Genomic DNA, 23,144 nt, shown 5'->3' with positions numbered 1-23,144 from the left:
CCTAATTTTACATGGTATCAGAGCAGGGCCTGTCTCACCCGAAGTGTTAAAGAATGACAAAAGTTCCACTTCGGTGATTAATGAAATGAGTGGACTCTTTATAAGGCTTGGACAATCCTCTTCCCTTTGAGTTAGCTTTTGGGGTGTGAGTTAGGCTTAACACCTAATTTCACAATCTCACCATAAATCAAACAAAACTGAAACAAATGGTGAATCACTATGCCCATGGATAAGTTTCTTTTTTCTTTCTAATGCACCGACTTTAATCTGAAAAATAAAAAGTCTTTTCTTGTTGGCATTACAAATAAACAAGGATAAAATAACTTGTTTTTTTTATAAAAAAGAAGAAAAGAAAAGAGAAACACAAATATATGGGAGTTGCAACATTGAAATTTAATTAATTGAGAATTAATTAAGTACTGTGCTACATCTTTTTATTTTTCTGGATATTATTACAATCTCGACATGTTATACGTACTAACGAGTACACGATTTTGACATTATCCTACTAATGGACAACGACATATATATAATTGAAAAAAAAGGTGATTTGATTTCCTTTTCTCTTTTCCCTGTACGTTGAATAACAGTTTGGTATTTTTTGTTTTTAGCTATTACACATCTCTTTTTTGTTTGAAATATTAGAAATCTTAAGGTGATTAGATGATAACATATGAAAGATGTGATTCTACATAAGAAGATATGAAGATTTGATAATTAGAATAGTTTAGTTGGCAGTTGAGTAATCACATAGTGTGTTTCTACTATTTGCCATTTTATTTTGTTTTATATTTTGATATTATGCTTTTCTAACCCTTTTCTATCTCTTGAATTGAGAGTCCATCGAAAATTTGAATACAAAGTCTACATCTCAAACCTCACTTATAAGTTATGATATTAGTATTGCCTCACTTTTAAGTTATCATATTAGATAGAATATGTATTGTTATTTATAAACCCCAAGGGAATAATCTATCTAAATTATATTTAAAATCATGAACTACTGACTCACATTTTCTATAGCTACATAGTAAATATCCGTTGCTTGTGAGTTGTGACTAATTCCAATCATTTTATAGTGTTCTATCAAATTAATAGAAGGTGAAAAGTCAAGAACTAAAATCAGGTTCAAGATTTTAAATCAAAACAGTAAAAAGTATCGTTTCACTTATTATCCTATCCCATTGCTAAAAATGGATGTTGACTTAATATAAATTTATATTTCTAATTCTTTTTTACTTTAGATACATAATTAGAGCACTTACATAAATCAATGTGAAAATTGTTGAATAAGTCAATATAATTAGATAGTATAAGAGGTCTATTTAGAAAAAGGCAAGAAATGACATAATAGCATGTCATGTGGATGGCTGTGCATAGAGAGAACAAAGGTCAAGAGTTATATCTCAAAACTACCTAACATATTGACCACTTGGGACAAATCCACATGAGTTTTTTGTCAAGATCCATAGACTTACCTAATTAAAATTGATTGATTTTATGGGCATTTATCAATAGGGTCTGCTACAATGGCTTCATCTCCACATGCTCTTATACACATTGGTTTTCACCTTATTGACAATGGCTAGGAGACATGCTTGAGAATTGCCCCAAACTTTCAAATTAATATGCATATCACCAAAATCTATACATGCATGCATGTTTTTTGCCAAATAATAATATAAAATCATTTTGACTCGATTTGATGGCATAATGCACACTTTGTTCCCAAGAATTTGATGATTTGAGTGCATATTAATGCATTAGCTCCCTCCCCTCCATATCCTCACTCAAATCAACAACTTGGAAATTAATATAATATAAAATGTTTCTTTCCAAATTCTCATAGAACCAAAATATATATTCCTTGTTTAAGCAAAAAAAAAAGACTAATTGTACCATCAAATATTGTGGTAGAATTATAAGTATTCCTTTATTCTTAATAAGATACTTTTAGATTTAAGTCATGAGTATGAAATCATCTTTGATGCCTTTTGGTTGAATTTACAGATTAATCGAAACCTAAAGTGATATGACACCTAATGAGAATTTAACACTAAAAAAAGATATGAGTTATGACTAATATTTATAGAAAATATATGTCATCGATTATGATGAAAGTGATATCTTAAATAGATGAAAATGATCTTTTGATCAATTTTCTTATAAATATAACTTAAAACTAAAAAATATAAATTATAAAGGACTACGAAATCAAATTTTCCGCCAATTTTGAGAAGGTATTTTAATTTATTACTAGTTATAGGGTAGTACAAGTGTAACATGACAATATTTTTATGGGTCCAATACACCCTATTGTTTGGTAATGTAGGCCAGCTACTTCCTACAACTCTGTAGAGTATTGATGTTCTACTATAATTTCATTGCTTTTAGTTGAGTGGACTTGTGCAGAATTTTCAACTACTCTATGGATGCTTAAATACTTTATAGATAGATTAATAAAGTTTACTCTTTGTCTCTACTCACTTTTTCTTCAGCTTATTACTCCCTCCGTTCGGTATTATTTGTCATGGTTTCTATTTTTAGAGTTAAATTATAAAAATTTTGACTAACATTTTAAGATGTATTTTTTTATCATATAAATATACAAAAAATTGTAATTTATAGTACTTTTCATATAGTTTTAAAAAATCTATTTTTTTGTTTAAAATATTAAATTAATGTGATCTAATTTAACTTTGCAAATTAGTCAAATTGACTTTTGAAAGTGTAATATGATAAACAATTCGGACGGAGGGAGTATTATTCTATAAATATCTTTTATATATTATATATAAGTATCTTCTAAACCGAATCCAAAGTACATTCGAACAAACAAGATCTTTGCTACATGTTCATATTTAGGATGTATTTATGTGAGTTATGAAATATGCTAATTTTATGAAGGATTATTAATTAATAAATTGAAATAATGGATTTAATGATCACTTGGCAATTATTTGACATCAATAATTGTGTATACACACGGTACAATTAATCTGTATAATTAACAACATTTTTTGGCGGATTATCCATTATTATATAATAACTAAACAAAAAGATGGCTAAAAAGCAATGAATTGACAGAAAAAGAAGACTAAAATCAGTCCAGTAAGGCCCAAATCAGCAAGGAGTGGCCCAGTTTAGATTTTCTTGCAACACATCAAAAACAACTGATCTGTTATTCATGCATGTTACATTTCAGCACGTAGGCGAATCTAAGTACTGGTATTCGCGAGTTCAGAATAATTATTACGATATTATTATACATAGATATTTATTTATTTCATTTTTTCCTTTTAAGTACATGTACGTACCGCAATTGAATCAACAGAACCCGTCCTATTCAATGCCATGCATCTTCCTAAGCATGACAACACACTGATAGATCTTTTCAGGATCTGGAAGGACACTAGAAACACTCTCCCTCTCAAGGCATCTCTTCATCCAGCAGCCAAATTTCTTGTTCAACCTTAAAATCTCCGAAAACCTCGTAAGCATGGAACCAAGATGTCATGGCAATGGCTATAACATCAACATACCCAAAGTTGTCTCCTCCAAAGTAATCTTTGTCACCCATGGCTCCTTCAAGCTTCTTCAAGATTTCTATGAAATCTTTCTTTGCAATCTCTAGTTCTTCACCTTTGCTCTTCCATATGCACATTCCTCCTTCAAATATCTACACATCCAACTAAGTTAAACTAATTAACACATGGTGAATTAATTATGGTGTATTATATATGTGACAATAAAAAAAAATACATTTTATCTCATTTTATGTGATCTTGTTTGACTAGGCGCCATCAGTTGACAAATTTTTACACTATTAGAATTTTATTTTGCTTACAACAACTTATGAACCTTTAAGACCGCAATCTAAAGATCTCTTGAGAACAATATAAATCAAAATGTTAGTCTAATGGCCTAAAATTATAATTTTTTTGGTATTGTACGACGATAGTCTAATATTTTTTCAGTTAGACCTTTTTGTCGATGAAGTCTGCCCAGAAACGTGCACGGGAGCGTCCATAAGCAGAAGAAGGCAACAAAGGGTTAGTAGAAGGATACTTATCATCAATATAATACACAATGTTATTGGACTCAACAATTGGCTTTCCATTATCCAACAAAACTGGAACTTTCTCATAAATTGGGTTAGATTTGAGAAGCACATCACTTTTGCCACCAAATAAGTCTTCTTGTTGAGATTCATAGGCTACACCCTTTTCAGATAGAGCAATTTTCACCCTCATGCAAAATGGGCTTGCCCAGAAATCCAATAAACGCAATTCATCATCTTTTGACATTTTTGATAATGCCACTCCCTCTTTTCAATTATTTATTTTCTGTTTAATTTGATGATTGGTACATGCTGGGCTTTATATAAAGGCAAGAATCTGAATTTCCAAAGTAATATTCTGATTGGGCTGAACTTCCAAGATGGGCATTGAAAATGTCGTTGTTTTGAATAAATGAATTAAGTGATAAATTATTTTTTAATTATTTAAATTGAACAAGTTAAAATAAATTGATTTTTTTTTCCATGGAATTCAACAAATAAAGACGAGGGTTGCAATTTGCAAATTCTATTCGAGGCAAAAGGCATTGGTTTCTTTCTCATACCTTCATTTGGAAACTATTTCTTTTCCTCTTTCTCACATGTTTTTTCCCCTCACGTAATCACAATCGTATGATATTTTTATTTTGAATGGAGAAATGTATTAAAAATAATCATTGTATTTTGTAAAAATAGAAATTAGATATAATTACATAGTACAATATTATATTTTTAGAATTTTTTTTGTAAGATTATATTGAGTATGATATCATTATTATATCTATTTTAGTATTGAAATGATCTTAAATTCGAATCAGCTTCAGAAAGTCCATATTTACTGCCTTTTTAACTTCCAAATATTTTATACCATTCAATTTTTTTCAACATTCCTGTTCTTGAAAAATCTTTGAAGATCTCTGTTTTCTTGTTCTTGAAAAACCTTCATACAAAGTTGTTTCTTTTTCAATTTCCAAACCCCAAATCAAAGATTGCTAATCTGCTTTCAAAGTTTATTCCTTTTTTCTTTTTATGGGAATTCCCTTTCAAGAAAGCAGCAAAGACACTCCATTCATCTTCAATTGGATCCAACATTCCATTTATTGAAACTCTGCTGTCAAAGCTCTGTTTTCTTTTTCTTTCATATGATTTAACAGTCAGAATCAGAGATATAATGTGGGGCGCCGTTCAATTGGGAGTATTGGCGGCCTTTCTTGTACTCTTTGTCCCTGTCGGTATGGCTGGTTGGCACTTGAGTCGCAACAAAATGTTATTTTTCAGCTGTGCCCTCTTTATTACCCTTGCTGTTTGTGTTCATTTGACCCCTTATTTCCCTTCAGTCTCCTCTATTATGCTTTCTTCACCAGGTTCACTATCCTTATCTTCATCATCATCAAATGGAAATCTTGATTCTTGTATTTCTTTACTTCACCAAGTAGCATTTGATTTTCAAGAATTGAATAATGAGAATAGTAGTGTGGAAAATACTGTTAGGAGTAGTTGTGAGGAGTCTTGGAGGTGGATTGAGTCTGAGCCTGTTGTTCAATGTGATTTCCATAAGTTGTCCAAGTCTGATGCTTCAGATTTGTTTAATGGGTCATGGGTTGTTGTTGCTGGGGATTCACAGGCAAGGTTATTTGTAGTTTCTTTGTTGGAGTTGTTATTGGGGGAAAGTGAAATGGAGATGATTAGGGGGGATTTGTTCAAGAGGCATAGTGATTACAACATACTTATTGATGAGATTGGGATGAAGTTAGATTTTATTTGGGCCCCTTATGTGAGTAACTTGACTGATTTGGTTCTGGGGTTTGAAGAGAAAAAGAGCCCTTATCCTGATGTATTCGTGATTGGGACAGGGCTATGGGATATGTTACATATAAATAATGCAACTGATTATGGTGTTTCCTTAAAGTTGTTAGGGGATTTGGTGGTATTGCTGTTACCAGTACCTTCAGATTTTGTAAATGATGGAGCTGGCACGAATTTAGTTTCAGTTCGTTCACCCAACTTCTTTTGGCTGGGAATGCCAAAGCTGATAAACTCTATGTTGAATACAGATGAGAAGCGAGAGAAGATGAGTGATGTGATATGGAAAGCTTATACCGATGAGCTTTATAGCAGTAAGCTGCTGCGACAATCTGGTGGACCACTTTTGTTGCTGGACATTCATGCATTGAGTAATAATTGTGGAGCTCATTGTACTGCTGACGGAATGCATTATCACAGAGTTGTATATGAAGCTGCAGTTCATGTAATGCTAAATGGATTGCTTATAGAATCTAATCAGAAGCTGTAATGGAGCCAGGGTAATAGAATTAGTTTTGTAATTGCTAGAGCTTTCATTATTATATGTGATTCTTTTCCTGATGTTACACTCATCAACTGAAGATCAGTGGTAAGAAGTTTTTGATGGTAGTCCTTACTGAGGTTCATATACACTCCCCCCTCCCTTTTTCTTGAATTGTCGAATTACTAATACTCATACAGCTTATATGTTGGAGCAAGGAAACCTGTTGTCTCAGTCTCACAACAAATTTCAACAGGAACATGTATAGAGATTCACATCAATGTTTAATGGTTTTAATATCTCGATGAAATGCACCTATATTCAGTTTTCTCTTGCATTCCATACAAAGCTGATCTAATTTCTTTCAGAGCTAGGCAAATATGGTAAAAAACATATTGGTGATTCTCTTTGTGCCCTTTTATTCTTTCCCATCAGGTTGAACAGGTCCTCAGACCTATACATGTTAAATTCCTGCTATTCTTTGTCAAAATCATTGTTGAAAATGTAGTCCAAACATCCAATAAGCTAGTATGTATATATATATATATATTCATATCCAACCAATAGTATGAGCTGAAATTTCATAGCAAAATTCATTTTGACCAATATGCTGTCTCCTGAAATGGAGGTCCTTAGATTTAAGCTCTACTCAGTGATTAGTTGCTGCTAACTCCCAAGCGATTATATGTCAAGTTGAATAATTTTCCCTCAGATACCTTCTTGGTTATGTTTTATTAACGAAACTTTACTCGTAAAAAAAGGAGACAGGTGAACAGTTTCTAAGTTTAGATTATTTTTGAGTAATTTATGGATTATACAATTTAGATATTAGTTCTTTAGCTAATGAACTAAAGTGGACGTGTAGGTTTACAGTCAGTTACACAACTACATTCTAGGAAACTAGTTGCACGATACAGCTTAATCACACTTGAGTTCCTGCATTATACTTATGAGCCAGAGCTACAAACTTTTGTGAAGTTTGTCTTTGGATGCGTTAGATTTTGATGTAGTTTCTTTTTTGACGGAGGTTCTTATCTAGAGTGCGGGATGTTTAAAACCTTTGATTGGAAAATAGGTAATTAGGACTAGGAAAAACTTACACCTCTGTCTATAAGCCCACCTCCCTCCAAAGGAAAGGGAAAAGAGAACTACATATTCTATTTGAGGCTTATTAAGATGTATGAGAACTGAGAAAGGTGTGTGTTGTTTGCTTTCTTAGTCCCTTGAAACAGACTTGATTCAGCATAAAAGGAAGTTGCAGATACATATTATACAGAAGGTTGTCTCTCAAACTAATCTTTTGACAGGAATGAAATGGGCCAACTTTGTGGAAATACTGATACCTCAAGGTTGCACAGAGTACTTTATGCTGCTAAAGGAGGGATGCTCTGTTCGTTCCAGAAGAAGTTATCTGGATCAACCAAAGTCTTGACTTGGACCAATTTATTAAAATTATCCTTGAAATACTTCAATCCATAAACACGACCTTCAATGTAGCGATTGTTTCCATTATGGTTGACCCCTATGTCAAGGTCTCTATAATTTAAATATGCACATCTTGGGGATTTTGACACAAAAGGAGTCATGTAGTTGTGCAATACTCTGGTCTGGTTCAAATAGAAGTTCTCTGCTTCCTTTCCTTCTTTTCCCCAGTTTGCTGCATACTGGATTTTAAATATATTTCCTGCTCTGTGAGGAAATGGAGTTTCCCATTCTGGTATTTCACTCATCCTTCCACCATATTGATTGAATACTAATTCTGTGTCTCCTAATTCAATCATTTTATCTAACAGAGATTTGAGCTCATCCTTGGGAATGGGTTTCTGCAAATAGTCTGACTTGCGCTTCAGAAACTTTGCTCCAGGTTTTCGGTTGAGCAAAACATCAGGCTGTGTTCCATTAGGGAAACTTGCCCAGAAAAGTGCAGACTCTATCCAACTCATTTCCTTGCAATCCTCGATATGTAAACCCAATTGAGGAAAATCTTTATTCATGATGGATAGAAGTTCTTTGGAATCTCCAAGAAATAATGATACAAATGTTGCTGTTATTGTCTTAGTTCCTTTTTGCTTCTCATCAATAGGTTTTAGAGCTAACCTTATAAAGAGATTGTTATCTATTTTCTCTGCAATGAATTGCCACCAGTAAACAATGTCAATTGCATTTTCTTCGAGGGTCCTCACTACCCGGAAAACAGTAACAACATCAGGAACTTTTACCAATCTAAGTTTGTAGGCCGATATCACTCCAAAGCTAGCACCACCCCCACCTCTGATCGCCCAAAACAGGTCTTCTCCCATTGATTCTCTGTTAAGAATTCTACCATGAACATCTACTATGCGTGCATCAACTAAATTGTCCACTGACAGTCCATATTTTCTTAACAGGTTACCGTATCCTCCTCCAGTTATGTGTCCACCAACACCAACAGTTGGGCAAACACCAGCTGGGAAGGCATGAACTTTGCTTTTCTCCCAAATTCTGTAGTAAAGTTCGCCTAGAAGTGCACCAGCTTGGACCCAAGCAGTTTCATTTTGGATATCTACATCAATTGAATGCAGGTTAGACATGTCAAGAAGAACAAAACTGATGTTGGAGACATAAGAAATGCCTTCGTAGTCATGCCCTCCACTTCGGATCTTTAGGTACTTGTCAGTTTTCCTGCAGCAAGTGACAGCAACCTGAACATGGGATTCTTGCAACGGAGTGAAAATAATGTCGGGTTTTGGAGTGGTTGATCTATTGAACCTCTGGTTTCTGATATAGTGTTGTAGCACAGACTTATATGAGGAGTTGTTTGGAGTGTACACTCTTGACAGTATGTGGTCAGATGGACGTGAATGTTCGGATAAGCACTGAAGGAAACTCAGGTATGATGGAGTTGAGGCTGACAACGGAACAAAATGGATAACAAAAAGGAACGAAGAAAAGGTTAGAAAGAGAGGGTTCTCCATATCGAAACCCTGGTTTCCTTGTTTTCTTTTATTTTTCCGCTATGGGGACATGGAGAGTTAAGCTATTCCAGGCCAACTAGAAATATAACAAGAGAAGATGCCAGCAAATCAGGTGTAATACAAAGTTCATCAAGCAGACTGTTGTGCCTTCTTTTCTTCTTCATAATGTTGTGAACTGGAGTAGAAAACTATCTTTTTTGTCATCTTGCAGTTTAGTAGTACTAAGTGAATGTAGATCCTCTCCATATTTACTTGTCTTCTCACGCCGGTTCTTTAAACTATAGACTCCTAATCGAAACCTTGATTTGAGTTCTACAAACTGACAAAATGCATCATCTGCTGTCTTGATTTCTAGTTTATCCAAGTCTTTGTTGATGATGTAACTAGGACAGCAGTATGGCATGTGTCAAAAAACTACACAAGGAAAATGAACTTTGGATGACATGCTATTTAACATATCATATCCTTGACAGGAATACTGCCAAAAGTGTAAAGGTTCATCCCCTCTTAAAAAGAAGTTTCGAGTTTGAGTCGAAGTCTGGCTTTATACATTCTGAATCCAGATTAGACGAGTCAGTGGGTTTCAGACACTGAAACAAATATTTAATAAATAAAGGTGACAAGATAAGGATAATGTTTTGATCGTTTGACAAAAAAATCTACAATAACAAGGAAATATTTGTCTCCTTTTGATGAGTTCATAAATTTCATCAGATTCAAAAAGGAACATTCTTAATCTACAAATCAACAGTTCTAACAACTTTGATTCAGGTTCTGCAACATTTGACTGGCAAAACAATTGCTTGATAAAATTGCCTTGCAAGTGGCAAGTTTCTTCTCTGGTTACATTCAAGTTCACAAGGATTGAGTGAACAACAACATACAGCACAATCGCAAAGCTTTGCTCTGCAACAACTAAATCAGGTGGTCACTTGTCCAACATGAACTCGAACAAAAATGTCCCAACATTGCTAGCCAATCTTGAGCAATCCAAAACAAAAGATGAGCAATAGATACAATTTTGGCATGAGTCTAAGACCCAAACTGCTTGCCTTCAAAGGTCTGACCAAAATTCCAATTCTTGGGAGCTACATTGTAAGATGTTAAGGTGGCCCCATCACCACTAGTCATCTCAAAAGAAAGCGGCTGATTCTTTAAGTCAGCATTAATGTGCCAGTTTTGGCCCCAGTTCCTACCCATAGGAAGCCAGCCTGTTCTTGAACCCTTAACTTTTACTGCCACTATATCACCCGAACCTGCAACATTACTGATTAGAACTGACAAGAATATACCAGAGCCACCAAGAGTGAATCGAACTCCACCTTCCTTTCTGCACTTTATCCTGTTCAGAATTAAGAAACCAAGCATATGGTTAGGTGCCATACATAAAAGGTCTACAACAAATGAATTCTGGGAATTACTTGCATTGTCGAATTAAAAAGGGAGACCTCTTTTGGGATCAGAAGGACTACATGAAATTTGCAGAAAATTGTACTGAATGGACAAGCGGAAAGAAAAGACACTTGAAGGTGGATGGTGTAATCAGTCTCAAATCTTTTCATGGTGCTTCTTGGTTGGGAAGTACATCTAATTTCTATACAAAATATTATGGAATGCCAATAATACCAAAAGGTGCATATTTGGTGGATTGCGACATGGAATACCTCTTGTGAGTGTATCCTATATCTATTTGGACATAAATCACCATTGACTTAAGCAAATGAATGGGTCTAAAGCTCTCGCTTGTAGAATTTCTTTTATTAGGACAGGATAGAGAAGTGAAACTGATAGGGAGGTAGTCACAGCCAGAACCAATAGTGCTGTTTAATTCCCATTTCTCCGGAAGCTCTCAATTCATTTTCCAATACAAATGAACTTTAGATCATCTTCAGCAGGATATTTTTATAAATACATTTGTTTGGATGTTCCATATGCATATATTTATTCACATGCGTTGGCCAAAAGGTTATTAGAGACTTCCCTTGAAGAGAAACATTCACATTATAATTCAGGATAACTTTTGAAACAAATAGAAGATATGAGAATCTACAGAAATCAATACATAGATAATGATTCTTCTGATATAGAACATGCATATCATAAATATTAGAAAAAGATTTGCTCCCTCCCTGGAAGTCATTGAAATTACTTACTAAAGGAAAAAGCCAATGAAATCACAAGTAATAGCTAGGTTCGTGTAGTTCATCAACAGGAGATTTCATTGGCTTTTTCCTTTAGGGCCCATTATACTTTACATCTCTATTTCCTTTCCCCCTTCATTCTTTTTGTACTCTCAATTGCAATGTCTATTTTTTTTTTCATTTCTACCTGTCCTTAGCATTCATTCAAATTTCATTTCTGTTATCAGTAAATGTCCTTCAGCTACTTCCTTTTTGTTTCTACCCATCATTAAATATTCAAGAATCTCAAACACAACTCTTCTCCCGGTCCTCAACCTCAACTACAGCTGTAAGAACTTAATGTTTTTAAGCTGTAAGCAAACTAGTTAAGAGAATGTTTTAGCTGACAGTTGGTAAAACTTTTGGCTATAAATGGGTAAATCAATATAACAACTAAACCTCAATCCTATATTATCTGAGTTCAGCTATATGAAAATGAATCCATTCCCCTTTTCTCAGTTCTATTTCATTCTAACGCTAAATAATATTCAGTCCATTTCAATTTGTTTGTCTTGCTTTCGTTTTTAGTTTGTTTAGATTGTTAGCCTCTTCCCTTTATTGGCAACTATTTATTTTCAACTTTTCACCTAACCTGCTTAACACTAGAAAATTAGAATACATTTTGATAAGTCTTTCTTGCTTTCTTAAATTCCACGTCAAGTCATAATCGGACAAACAAATTAAAATGGAATAACTGTATTCTACAAGTATGATTCTTGGATTAGGAGAAAGATAGAATCAGTTGAATATTTTCTAAAAACAAGCATATATTAGTTGCTGCACGAACCTGCGGTATTGAATGGGCATATTAGAAGCTTTCCAAATGGCAATCTTCTCAAAAGCCTCAATGGGTAGCACAAAATGGGCATTAGGTGGATTACAGTGACCACCACCATCTAGATCAAACCCATAATTTGGTGCACAAAAATTAGTGGCTGTAACAATTATAGAAGTACCCGGAATGCACCACCGCAGATCCTCCACACACCTCACTTCATAACAAGCACCACAGATCTGACCCTTGTCAAAAAGCACAGTACTTAACCCAGCTGTAGCTTTTCCATACCCATTTCTCTCCAAATCCCCATATCCACAGGCGCCACCCACAACGTCACGTGGGTCCGCGGCGGCGTAATAGGTGGCGCGTGCAGGACGCCACTCGGACTGAAAATTGGAGGTGGAGGAAGAAGAAGGTGACCAGTTGTAGTGAGAATGGACAAATGGGGTTGGAGAAAAGAGTGCGAATGCTACTAAAAGTGACAGTAGTAGCATACTTACAAATGGAGTGTATATGTTCTTCTTCACTATCAAAGAGATGAAAAATTGTTGCTTTGCTTAAACTCTTGAATCTGATGAGTTGTTTCACTATGCAGGGAATTATGAGAAAAGGGAAAGTTTGTCACTTTTTGCAGAGATATTGCCATGGATGGTCATGTTTCTTCACTGCTTTTTTGAACTTTGCCAATTGGGCTTTGTCGGCGCCCCTTTTTCTCTCTCTTTTTAAATTGAACCATTATACAAATTTGTCTCAAACTATTTAGGGGTGCATTGGTTCAGGCAATTTGCATTATAATTGTTACCATTTAGGTCCTCTCTAACGAAGAAAATTGGTGAATAGAGTCTATTTCTTCCGTTTATAATTAATTATCATAAATTTTTTTCTAGAGTTAAATTATAAGAATTTTGATCAATATTTTTATGATGTATGTTGATATGCAAAAACTAGTAATTTATTTATCACGAAAATCTTAGCTTTTAGTTTTCTTATTATCATTATCCCTTATGAGTTTTACAAATTTTCAAAATTCCTCATTTTCGAGCATCACATTAATGTATCTCGCGCATTAGATTAGTGTATCATGTATGAAATGTACCTCGCGCATCAAATTAATGTGTTTCACTTATTAGATTAGTGTATCATGTATAAAATGTAACTCGCGCATTAAATTAATGTATCTCGCGCATTAGATTAATGTATCAGTGCTTATATTATTGTATCCATTTTGAGAGATTTATATAATTATAAGTTTTCAAGGGATAGATTGTAATTTTACCTTAAAAGTATGTGATATTTGTAATTTGCTTATATTTTTCGTATAATTTTTTAATATCTACTTTTTTTTTAAGAAAAAAGTAATATTTCCTAAGAGGAACACATGTTTGGGCTGACCCATTCAACGCAGCCCATTAACGGCAAACCGACGTAGCGATTCCCATGCTTATTGTTTTTTTTGCGCACAGTTATATTTGGCTATTTGGTAATTTTTACCTTACCATGATTTTAATTTTTTTTTCCTTACAATTATTTAAGTAGACAACACTAAATTATCTTGGAAATACTTTTGACACCAAAATAACAAATAAAGATTCACTTATCATAAGTTCATGTTTTTATACCATAATATATCACAAATTATATCATAAAGGAAATATTAATTATATTATACTGCATAACATAACTATATAGAACTTATGTGAGCGAATGAGACACTCAAAAAATAATTTTTGAATCCACAAATTATATCATAAAAGGAATAACAAGGAGTAATACGGTATAACGTAACTTAATTCCTATCAAATTTATGTTGAGTTTTTGAGGTATAAATTCTCTAAACTTGCGGAATGAATCAAATCATAAATAATAATATTTTGATAAATAATTTTTTAATAAACAAGCAGCATAGATAAAAATTTAAAAACATTATATTTAAAAAAAGAAAATAAAGATAACTCCAAAATAGGATTGGATGTTTACAAAATTAGACTTCATATATTCTTAGCTAAGTTGGGCTGATTCTTGAAAATACTAGTAATATATTGCAAGGACTTCAATAGGCAAAATAACCATATAATATAATGTTGGTAATATTACGGACACAATTCGAATTAGTTATAACTTGATTGACATAGAAGTGAGTTTTAAAATAAAATTTTAGTGTAATATAAAATGAATAAGATCTACGGTGATTATAAAATATGATCATCCATCGCATGGTTCACAATATTTAGACCTAAATAGTGGGTCCTACCGTTGGATACTCAATCCATACAGCACCAAAGTGAATTCAGCTATCTAGGGTTTCAAACCCAAAACCTTACATTAGTGCTTCTCCTCGAAAAAAAAAAAAAACCCATTTATCCAACCTATCAGATTCCTCAATCCATCTTCTGGGTCTTCAAGATTCAATCAGAAAACTCTAAATTCTGCACTAAAGGTGGAAACTTTATATCTGTAAGTAGCTCTTTCTGTTATCATTTCTGATTCTTGATTTATACAGCTTAAAAAAGAAGGGTGAAGTATAGTGATATACTAGTTTATTCTGGCTTATTGGGAATAAAGATTGAATCTCTGTACAAGTTACTGTTTGGACAATTTCATGGGGAAATCAGGTGGTAGGAAAAAGAAGGCGGGTATTAGTCAAAATCAAAACCAAAACCAAGGGGCTGTTGGGAACAGCCATTCACCTGTTGTTAATGGTAGTGTTGATTTGGACTCATCAATTTTCTCAAAAAGAGCCCATGAGCTGAAAGAAGAGGGGAACAAAAGGTTTCAGGCTAAGGATTATGTGGGTGCTCTGGAGCAATATGAGAATGCTCTCAAACTTACACCAAAGACGCACCCTGATAGAGCTGTTTTTCATAGCAATAGGGCAGCCTGTTTGATGCAAATGAAGCCCATAGACTATGATTCTGTTGTTTCTGAATGCACTATGGCACTTCAGGTTCAGCCCTCTTATGTCCGGGCCCTTCTACGAAGGGCTCGTGCATTTGAGGCTGTGGGGAAATATGAAATGGCGATGCAAGATGTCCAGATACTATTGGGTGCTGATCCGAATCACCGAGATGCTTTGGAGATTGCTGGACGATTGAGGATGGCACTTGGTCCTCGTCCAGAGGCCCAGCAGGACCTCCAAAGCCGCCCATCTCCAGCTGCACTTGGTGCTTCTGCAGTGGGTGCAGCTCCTATTGCTGGCTTAGGACCATGCTTACCTGCTCGGCCAATGTCTAAGAAGCCAGCACCCTTAGGTGGGGCTTCAGCTACATCAGTTAATAATAAGCCTGAGAAGCCATATCAAGTTACGCCAGCTGAAAATGGTCCTCATGCCAAAGTTCAGTTACCAAAGGTTGTTTTGAAGCCTGCAAATGGTCCTTCCAGACCACATGCTGATCGCAATAAGGATGGCCAAAGAGAGAAGGCATCTTTATCAGCATCTAGTGCTGTTCATGGACATTCTAAAGATGTTGCCATTCGTTGGAGGCCATTGAAGCTTGTTTATGATCATGATATAAGGCTTGCACAGATGCCCGTGACTTGCAGTTTTAGAGTGTTGAGGGATATTGTTAGCAAACGGTTCCCTATGTCAAAATCTGTTCTTGTTAAATATAAGGACAGTGATGGAGATTTAGTAACTATAACCTGTACGGCTGAACTTAGATCGGCAGAGTCTTGGGTTGATGGTTTACTACCAAAAGACCCTGATGCAGATAAAACCGGTGCCATTGGGATGTTAAGATTGCACGTCGTTGAGGTGAGTCCTGAACAAGAGCCAGCCTTGTTGGAAGAGGAAGAGGAGAAGCCTGTCGAGAGTGAAGGGAGTAAAGGGGATGATAGTGGATCCCATTCTTCAACAAGTGACTTGGTGGTTGAAACTGTAGATAATGAGAGTAATAAGGCAGAGAAGGTAACTATCACAGAAAAAGCGGCTACAACCGAAAATCCTGACTGCAAAGAGGTTGAAATGGATGACTGGCTTTTCGAATTTGCTCAATTATTCAGGACCCATGTAGGCATCGATCCTGATGCTCACATTGATTTGCATGAGCTTGGGATGGAGCTTTGCTCTGAAGCCCTTGAGGAAACTGTCACAAGTGAAGAGGCTCAAGTTCTTTTCGACAAGGCTGCCTTAAAATTTCAGGAGGTTGCAGCTCTTGCTTTCTTCAACTGGGGAAATGTTCACATGTGCTCAGCAAGGAAAAGAATTCCAATTGATGATTCTGCTTCAAAGGAGATGATGGCTACACAACTCCAAGCAGCATATGACTGGGTGAAAGAAAAATATTCTCTGGCCAAAGAAAAATATGAGGAGGCACTCTTAATCAAACCAGACTTTTACGAGGGGTTGCTGGCGTTGGGGCAGCAGCAATTTGAAATGGCAAAACTTTACTGGTCCTTTATCTTGGCTAAGAAAGAGGACCTATCAAATTGGGATCCTACTGAGACTCTTGCACTCTTTGAAAGTGCAGAATTAAAAATGAAAGCTGCAACAGAAATGTGGGAGAAGATTGAAGAGCAGAGAGCTAATGAACTAAAGGATCCTAGCACCAGCAAGAAGGATGAACTATTAAGGAGAAGGAAGAAGCAAGCAAGTGGTCCTGAAAGTGAGGCGTCAGCTGTTGCTGGTCCAGCTGAAATTTCAGCTGACGAGGCTGCAGAGCAAGCTGCTGTTATGAGATCACAGATCCATTTATTTTGGGGTAACATGCTCTTTGAGCGCTCTCAAGTTGAATGTAAGTTGGCTTTGGATGGTTGGAAGAAAAACCTTGATACAGCAGTTGAGCGTTTCAAGCTTGCTGGAGCTTCTGAGAGTGACATCTCAACAGTTTTGAAGAACCATTGTTCCAATGAGGAAGCTGCAGAGGGATCTAAACAAATGGTCGAGAGCTTGAACACTGATGATGCTGCAAATCATAAGAATGATGCTAGTCAAGCTTAGGGCAGTGACCTGCTTCCAGTTTCATTGGATTGCGCTGTCCATCACCTGCATTAGCATTTTTTTCATGCATGTGTCTGAAATGGAGCGACGGAAAGTTCACTTTTAGAAGAGTAGGTAGCATTATCTTCTCGATGCTGGTGGAGAACTGGCATCATAATGCTCTCTCTCTGAAGGTTCTGGATTATGAATGTGTGCCGACAAGTTCTGACCGTCAGGCTGACACTAATTTTTCTACATTGAGTTTGGTTTCTGAAATTTTTTTATTGGCGCGATTAGTATTTTTAGCCTCCGCAAATTAACATTTAATTCCGTAGTTATATTTTGATAGAAACAGCTCACTGTTCGAAACCATTAGCAATCTGTGTTTCCAGCAGGCATTTGCTCTTAAGCTGTAGCTTATCCAACATTTATTCGCGAAGAGAGAACCACGGAATGTAATTTCATGCTACTCTCTCGCCTTTTTGGTCTTGTTTGGAAGTTGTAATTTCAGATTTCCATGTCAGTATCATGGCAGAATAGACATGTCATTGTTGCTAGCATTTCAGGCTGTTGAAATGTAGATGTTAATGGTTGAATTTCTGATAAATGGCAGTTTCATTTGCTTTTGTTGCTTAGTTGTTCAGAAGTTGATGTTTGAACTCTTAATCAAGTGTGCTGTTCATAATGGATACTATTCCATTGAAGATTTAAGTTTTCTATGTAACAACTCATATATCTCACTGTTTGGAATTTTTGCACTTCAAAATTTTCATTACATGCTTGAAATGTAGCCAGCAGCAGTAGAATGCTCCCACATTTCATAGCAAGTGTTAGTCTAAGAATCCAATATCACCAGAACTTAATTTGTCTTCCCCCTATGAAACCATTAGCCAATTAGCCTTAAAGCGTTTTTTTTCCCATCTCTTTGTCAAAACAGAGCTTTTGAGAAAAGGAATGAAATGGTGGCTCTGCGGTGGGTCTCTACAGTTCTTTTAGAAATTTAGATGTTACAAAATGTGCATTTAACAAAATATGACAACTGTAGCTAAATACTACTAGTATAAAGTAGTTTGACCAAATGGCCTGGGGATCTTTCTTCAAGTTATGGTACATGTCAAAAGTAAAGCAGTGAGTTCAGATGTATCATAATGATGGATCCACCCTTGCCTTTTTCTATGTTGTTCAAACTTATAGGTGCGTATCTGATAGAGAAAAGACATAAAGACACCATCAAAGTTGTCATGTATTTGCATTAAGACACCTTAACTTTTAAAGTGTCCTATCACCCCACAGAACTATTTAATTTCTTTGTAAATGGACCATTTTGACTCATTTCCTAGTCTGAGTTGTTACCACGCACATGAGGCGCGTCATGCATTATTTTTACTACCATGGACCAGTTTAAAGGTGCCATGTGTCATTATTTTTCTTTATTATTAATTATTTTATCAATTTATGTCATCTTCCCCAAATTTAAACCCAAAATAATCATTGTTAGCCCTAATTTTCCAATTTCATAGTTTTTTCCATAGCAAAATCAACGTTGATACTCTTTGTTTGACCACTTCATCATCTTCTCTAAGAAAATAAGACACCACTATTGGCGAGGAACTTCTGGATCAATGAAGAATGTGATTTTCTTGTTCAATAAATTCAAAGTAAACACTTCCAAACTATGGATGCTCCTGTCTAAGCATCACAACTGGCCATAATGGCTGAGAAAAAGATTGTCTGCCACAAGTTGGCCAATGGAACATGATGAACAAGAAAATGGTTAATGGAGGAACTGTTGTCAATTGGATCTGCATTAACTTTTCTTGCAATGTGCAAGAAAGTGTTTCGCATGGGTTTTGTTCTGAGTTAGCATAAATGTTTGAGATATTTAGGTCTGAGTTTTGCTACCAAAAGGATTGCAACTAATAGCAATTCCACATTCAAAATTTTGTTGTCACCTAACTCCATAGCTTAATAAAAAAAAATTCGAATGAAGAAAAATTAACGAAAATTTCTTGAAGGTGTAAGCCAAACAGAGAAGAAAAGAAATGGAGAAGATGACTTCTCTTTAAAGAATAGGGTCGGGTCGGGTCGGGTTGAATTAGATCATAGGGAGTTGAGCAACACGCGCCACTATATAGACGAGAAAATGGGTCAAAATGGCCCATTTACAAAGAAATTAATTAGTTCGGTGGGGTAATAGGACACTTTAAAAGTTAAGGTGTCTTTATGCAAATACGGAACAACTTTGATGGTGTCTGTATGTCTTTTCTCTATCTGATACTCTAAAAGTAGTGCGCCCATACACAATTTTCAGGTTTAATAGCACTTCTATGTTTTTCCCATCCCTTTTCATTGGGGAATCTAAGGTGGTAATTGTTGTACACATAATTGTCAATGACTCAACAGATAATGCAGATGGAAAAAAAAAAAAGGTGAAACACAGCAGTTGAGTATCTATACTATTACTTGTGTCTTTTCCTATTAACATCAGAGTTGTTTTGGTGTTCAATTGAAAATCCCTGGAAAATGACAGTCATGATAAAAAGGAAAAAAAGCAATAAATGATTTGAGGTTGTCAAGTTTGCTATGTCATCCAAATTCCTTTTTCAACTAAGTTTTAGAGTCCTTTTCTGATTTTTATATTAGTTGTGCTGTAACACAAACCCTTTCAGGTAATCGCTTTTAAAACTTATTTATATACACTAATAAATATAAAAAAACATGCTCCACGAACATGCAATTTTAACTTTTAGCCGTTGTAACATGTGATTTATATGTTCTGCATGTTACCAATCCATGTCTAGTATGAAAAGTTATTCATAATTCTCTTTCAGCGTAATTTTTCTTTTATCTTGTCAGTGTATATTAATTAAACTCAAACATGTAGTAAGTGATAGAAAGAGTTTGTTTTCTTCAAACATAGATTTCATTAAAGTAAAAGAGGAAACTTTACAATATACCCCATAGAGAACAACCTCAAACAGCTCACTACCAAACAAGAGACAATGACACATCAAGTAACATAGTAAATTATTAACTAAAAGGACAACACAGCTTTAGAAACCTTAACTTCTTTAATCCTCTTAATTAGTGTCCTATTAATACATAAACAAATTCCCCCTTGAAAAGATTATCAAACAGTTTCTATTGGACCTAAGTTGACAGTAGTCTCCACAGCCTTCATTGCTTCAAACCTAGGCTCCTTAGCCTGGAATTTGAGACCTGCATACAACTTCATATAATCTTCAAACACAAATTTTGGATACTTCAATTTGTTCTCCTCTTCTGTCTTCTCAATCAACTCTGGTGCTGGAAATATGACAGCATCACTTCCTGGATTATAAAAGGAAGCTATTGACATCCTAGTGCCATCTTGTTGAGCAATCACTCTGTGCTCAATACTCTTGTATCTTCCATTAGTAATCACCTTCAATCATTCAAACAAAATCAGTAGTACCCTAGAAAATAAGGCGGATTACCTGCTACAACACGTTAGAAGGAATGCATACCTCTAGCTGATCGCCGAGGTTGATGACAATAGAGTGTTTCATAGGAGGTACATCAATCCAATTGCCATCTTTTAGCAATTGGAGACCACTGACTTTGTCATCTTGGAATAGAAGGATGATGCCACCAGCATCAGTGTGAGCGCGAAGGCCTTTGATCAAGTCTGGCTTGGGACAAGGAGGATAGTTGCTAACTTTGGTACCAAAAGTTGGACCCTTTGAGCCATAAAATGATTTTTTCAAATAACCTTTCTCTAGTCCAAGATTCTCACATAGCAAATCCAAAAGATTTTCAGCTAGTTTCTCTAGATTCAGTGCAAAATCTTTCATAACTTTCCTGTCATGAGGTTATAGGTAATATAAGTTAGTTTAAAAAATAAAAAATCAAGACTCAAGACTAAGGATAGGCTCAATTCTCTGATCAACAGTAAAGTTTGTCACTTTATAAGTGACAAGCTGAACTGATACAAATCCCAGATATTTGGAGCCATCTAGTATAGGATATGTTTATATGAAATGATAAAAATTGGATCTTTTTTGTTTTGTAAACCTGTATTCATCATCCAGGTCAGGAACTTCATACACATTGGAAACAGGAAGATGTTTCAAGAAGAAAGTGCTCTCCCAATCAAGATCATCAATTTCAGTTTGGACAGCTTCAAGTCCTTTACTTGCCACCATTTCTTTAAACCTTTGTTCCATGCACTTCTTGTAATGTCCCTTAGTTAAATTCTCCACTGTGTCCAGCAATTCATGAGAAATCCCATGATTCACAAGCTTTGATATATCACAAAACAGACAACCAAAAAAAAAAAACAGTTCAGAAATCAAGAAAGTTAACTTTTTTATTTCTTCAAGATCCTGTATTAGTGTAAAATATAATTTTACCTCAAAGAAACCCCAGTTTTCACATGCATCTTTGATTTTGTCCATTGCTTCAGGCCTTTTCTCAGTTTGAAGCAACCCCATATCCACAACTGGGAAATTACTCTCCATTTTTCTGTTTTTTTTTTCTTTTCTTACTAAGCTGACTCTCTAGTTTATCTTTTAATTTGCTTGTGTTTGGTATCTGTTTTCTATGGTGTGAGTGATAAAGTAATATGCCAGAGAGGGGTATTTATAGGCCTTTGAAAGGGGTAGGATAACAGATGGAATTGATAAAAGATAGGGTGAATTTAATTTAAAAAATTGACATGCAAATAAAAAATAAAATCTAAAGCAAATAAAGTGAATGTGAGAAGTTGCCTGGAGAGTAGTTTCAAATCTTGGAACAAATTAGAAAATATGTTGATAGGTTCCTTTTAGTTTGTCTTGGTAAATCGAGTTACTTCATACAGGTTAGAAGCAGATATAATGCGTTAGTAATGAATCTATTTAAGTAGAGTTGTTTTGATTCAATTTATATAAATATTTTTTTTAAAATTTTATTAAATATTCGATAAAATTCTAATAATGTGAAATAATTGAAATACATGCAAACGCTAATTCGATAAGTTTCAATATTTTTATATAAAAGAAATGAGAAGTGGAAACAAGAGTGGTGGATGATGTATGTATGTACATACTGATGGACCCCTACCAAGTTTGGAAGAATGTCTTGTAGCCATGGCTATGGGCAATTCCTACTTATTGTCTCTCTTTTGGTAGGGTAACTAATAAGTAAGTTGCACCTAATAATAATAAGTGTTCCTTTTATTTTTCTGCTACTTTTTCCCACCATCTCCCGCTTGTTCTGGTTAAATGTTTTATTTCAGATAATATTGTACAAATTCTCTCCGAAATATTAGGTATGCATACATTTTATCCATTTCATATCTTATTTTATAAAATTATATATCAAATATTGTAGGTGAGTTAGGTATACAACTGATTAGCTGTAGAAGTGTCATCTTGGCATGGTCCATAAAAAGGAAAAGATGCTCCATTTCTTAAAATATTATTAATTAGTAAAGAAAAATAAAAATGTGGCCATTGATAGGGCTACATGAGCAAAAGGAATTCCTTTTTTTATTAAAATATTAAAGGTAATGTTGTCTTATACTACTATTAAGAAGCTCTTAGATTCATCTTTACGTAATTAAATCCTAATCAAAAGCATTAGATGCAAAAAAGGTAATGTCGGCATTGGAAATCCACCTGAGATATTTTATTTTAATTTTTAATAAGATTGAGATTAATTAGCCTAATTTTGCAAATCCCGCCGCCTAAAAAGTTGAGTTTTTGGAATCAAATAACAACTTTCACAAAAAAAAAAAAACCATAATAATTTATAATCATTGTACAAAGTGCAGTGCAAATTCTTCTCATCTGTTTTAATTTATATGATTTTTTTATATTTTAATATTTTTTTAGTTGTAATGGTGAAATGGCGAAGTGGATTATGTTTTTTAAAATAAAAAGCACTATATCTATTTATTTTTTTAGTTCGTGAGACTCAATATTATACATTAATTGATATGAAATATTGTGATAA

The 23,144-nt window shown here is 34.7% G+C and overlaps 5 protein-coding genes and 1 pseudogene across 8 annotated transcripts; 2 read left to right on the top strand and 4 right to left on the bottom strand.

The window, feature by feature from the left end:
• Positions 1 to 3,096: 3,096 nt before the first annotated feature.
• LOC107010850 lies at positions 3,097 to 4,703 on the bottom strand (annotated as a pseudogene).
• Positions 4,704 to 4,868: 165 nt separating this feature from the next.
• On the top strand, positions 4,869 to 9,652 carry LOC107011602. Of its 4 annotated transcripts, none has more exons than XR_003576768.1 (3): positions 4,869 to 6,360; positions 7,649 to 8,629; positions 8,729 to 9,652. XR_003576768.1 is itself a non-coding variant. In XM_015211173.2 (2 exons), the coding sequence occupies exon 1, from the start codon at positions 5,229 to 5,231 to the stop codon at positions 6,348 to 6,350; it is 1,122 nt and encodes a 373-aa protein (XP_015066659.1). In that variant the 5' UTR covers positions 4,869 to 5,228; the 3' UTR covers positions 6,351 to 6,360; positions 8,729 to 9,652. The 4 variants fall into 4 exon arrangements, 1 of the variants encoding a protein (XP_015066659.1); XR_003576767.1 differs by having other exon boundaries at positions 4,870 to 8,058; positions 8,135 to 8,629; positions 8,729 to 9,630; XM_015211173.2 differs by lacking the exon at positions 7,649 to 8,629.
• Positions 7,706 to 9,331, bottom strand: LOC107011601 (berberine bridge enzyme-like 21). The gene has a single exon (XM_015211171.2). It carries the CDS (start codon positions 9,293 to 9,295, stop codon positions 7,706 to 7,708), a length of 1,590 nt encoding a protein of 529 aa, XP_015066657.1. The 5' UTR covers positions 9,296 to 9,331.
• A 268-nt stretch (positions 9,653 to 9,920) lies between the features above and the next one.
• On the bottom strand, positions 9,921 to 13,015 carry LOC107011603 (expansin-A13-like). The gene is made up of 2 exons (XM_015211174.2): positions 12,263 to 13,015; positions 9,921 to 10,637 (listed from the first exon to the last, which is right to left on the bottom strand). The coding sequence occupies exons 1-2, from the start codon at positions 12,745 to 12,747 to the stop codon at positions 10,328 to 10,330; spliced, it is 795 nt and encodes a 264-aa protein (XP_015066660.1). The 5' UTR covers positions 12,748 to 13,015; the 3' UTR covers positions 9,921 to 10,327.
• A 1,521-nt stretch (positions 13,016 to 14,536) lies between these two features.
• On the top strand, positions 14,537 to 17,803 carry LOC107011297 (protein CLMP1-like). The gene has a single exon (XM_015210724.2). The coding sequence runs from the start codon at positions 14,853 to 14,855 to the stop codon at positions 17,187 to 17,189; it is 2,337 nt and encodes a 778-aa protein (XP_015066210.1). The 5' UTR covers positions 14,537 to 14,852; the 3' UTR covers positions 17,190 to 17,803.
• A 2,269-nt stretch (positions 17,804 to 20,072) lies between these two features.
• Positions 20,073 to 21,776, bottom strand: LOC107011760 (1-aminocyclopropane-1-carboxylate oxidase-like). Its single transcript, XM_015211387.2, has 4 exons — positions 21,560 to 21,776; positions 21,222 to 21,448; positions 20,675 to 21,008; positions 20,073 to 20,592 (listed from the first exon to the last, which is right to left on the bottom strand). The coding sequence occupies exons 1-4, from the start codon at positions 21,665 to 21,667 to the stop codon at positions 20,299 to 20,301; spliced, it is 963 nt and encodes a 320-aa protein (XP_015066873.1). The 5' UTR covers positions 21,668 to 21,776; the 3' UTR covers positions 20,073 to 20,298.
• Positions 21,777 to 23,144: the final 1,368 nt, after the last annotated feature.

This window comes from Solanum pennellii, chromosome 2, assembly GCF_001406875.1.
Source record: "Solanum pennellii chromosome 2, SPENNV200".
In the NCBI taxonomy this organism is placed as follows: Eukaryota; Viridiplantae; Streptophyta; class Magnoliopsida; order Solanales; family Solanaceae; genus Solanum; species Solanum pennellii.
Note: the sequence above shows the minus strand (reverse complement) of the source record. Positions and strands in the feature narration are given on the sequence as shown.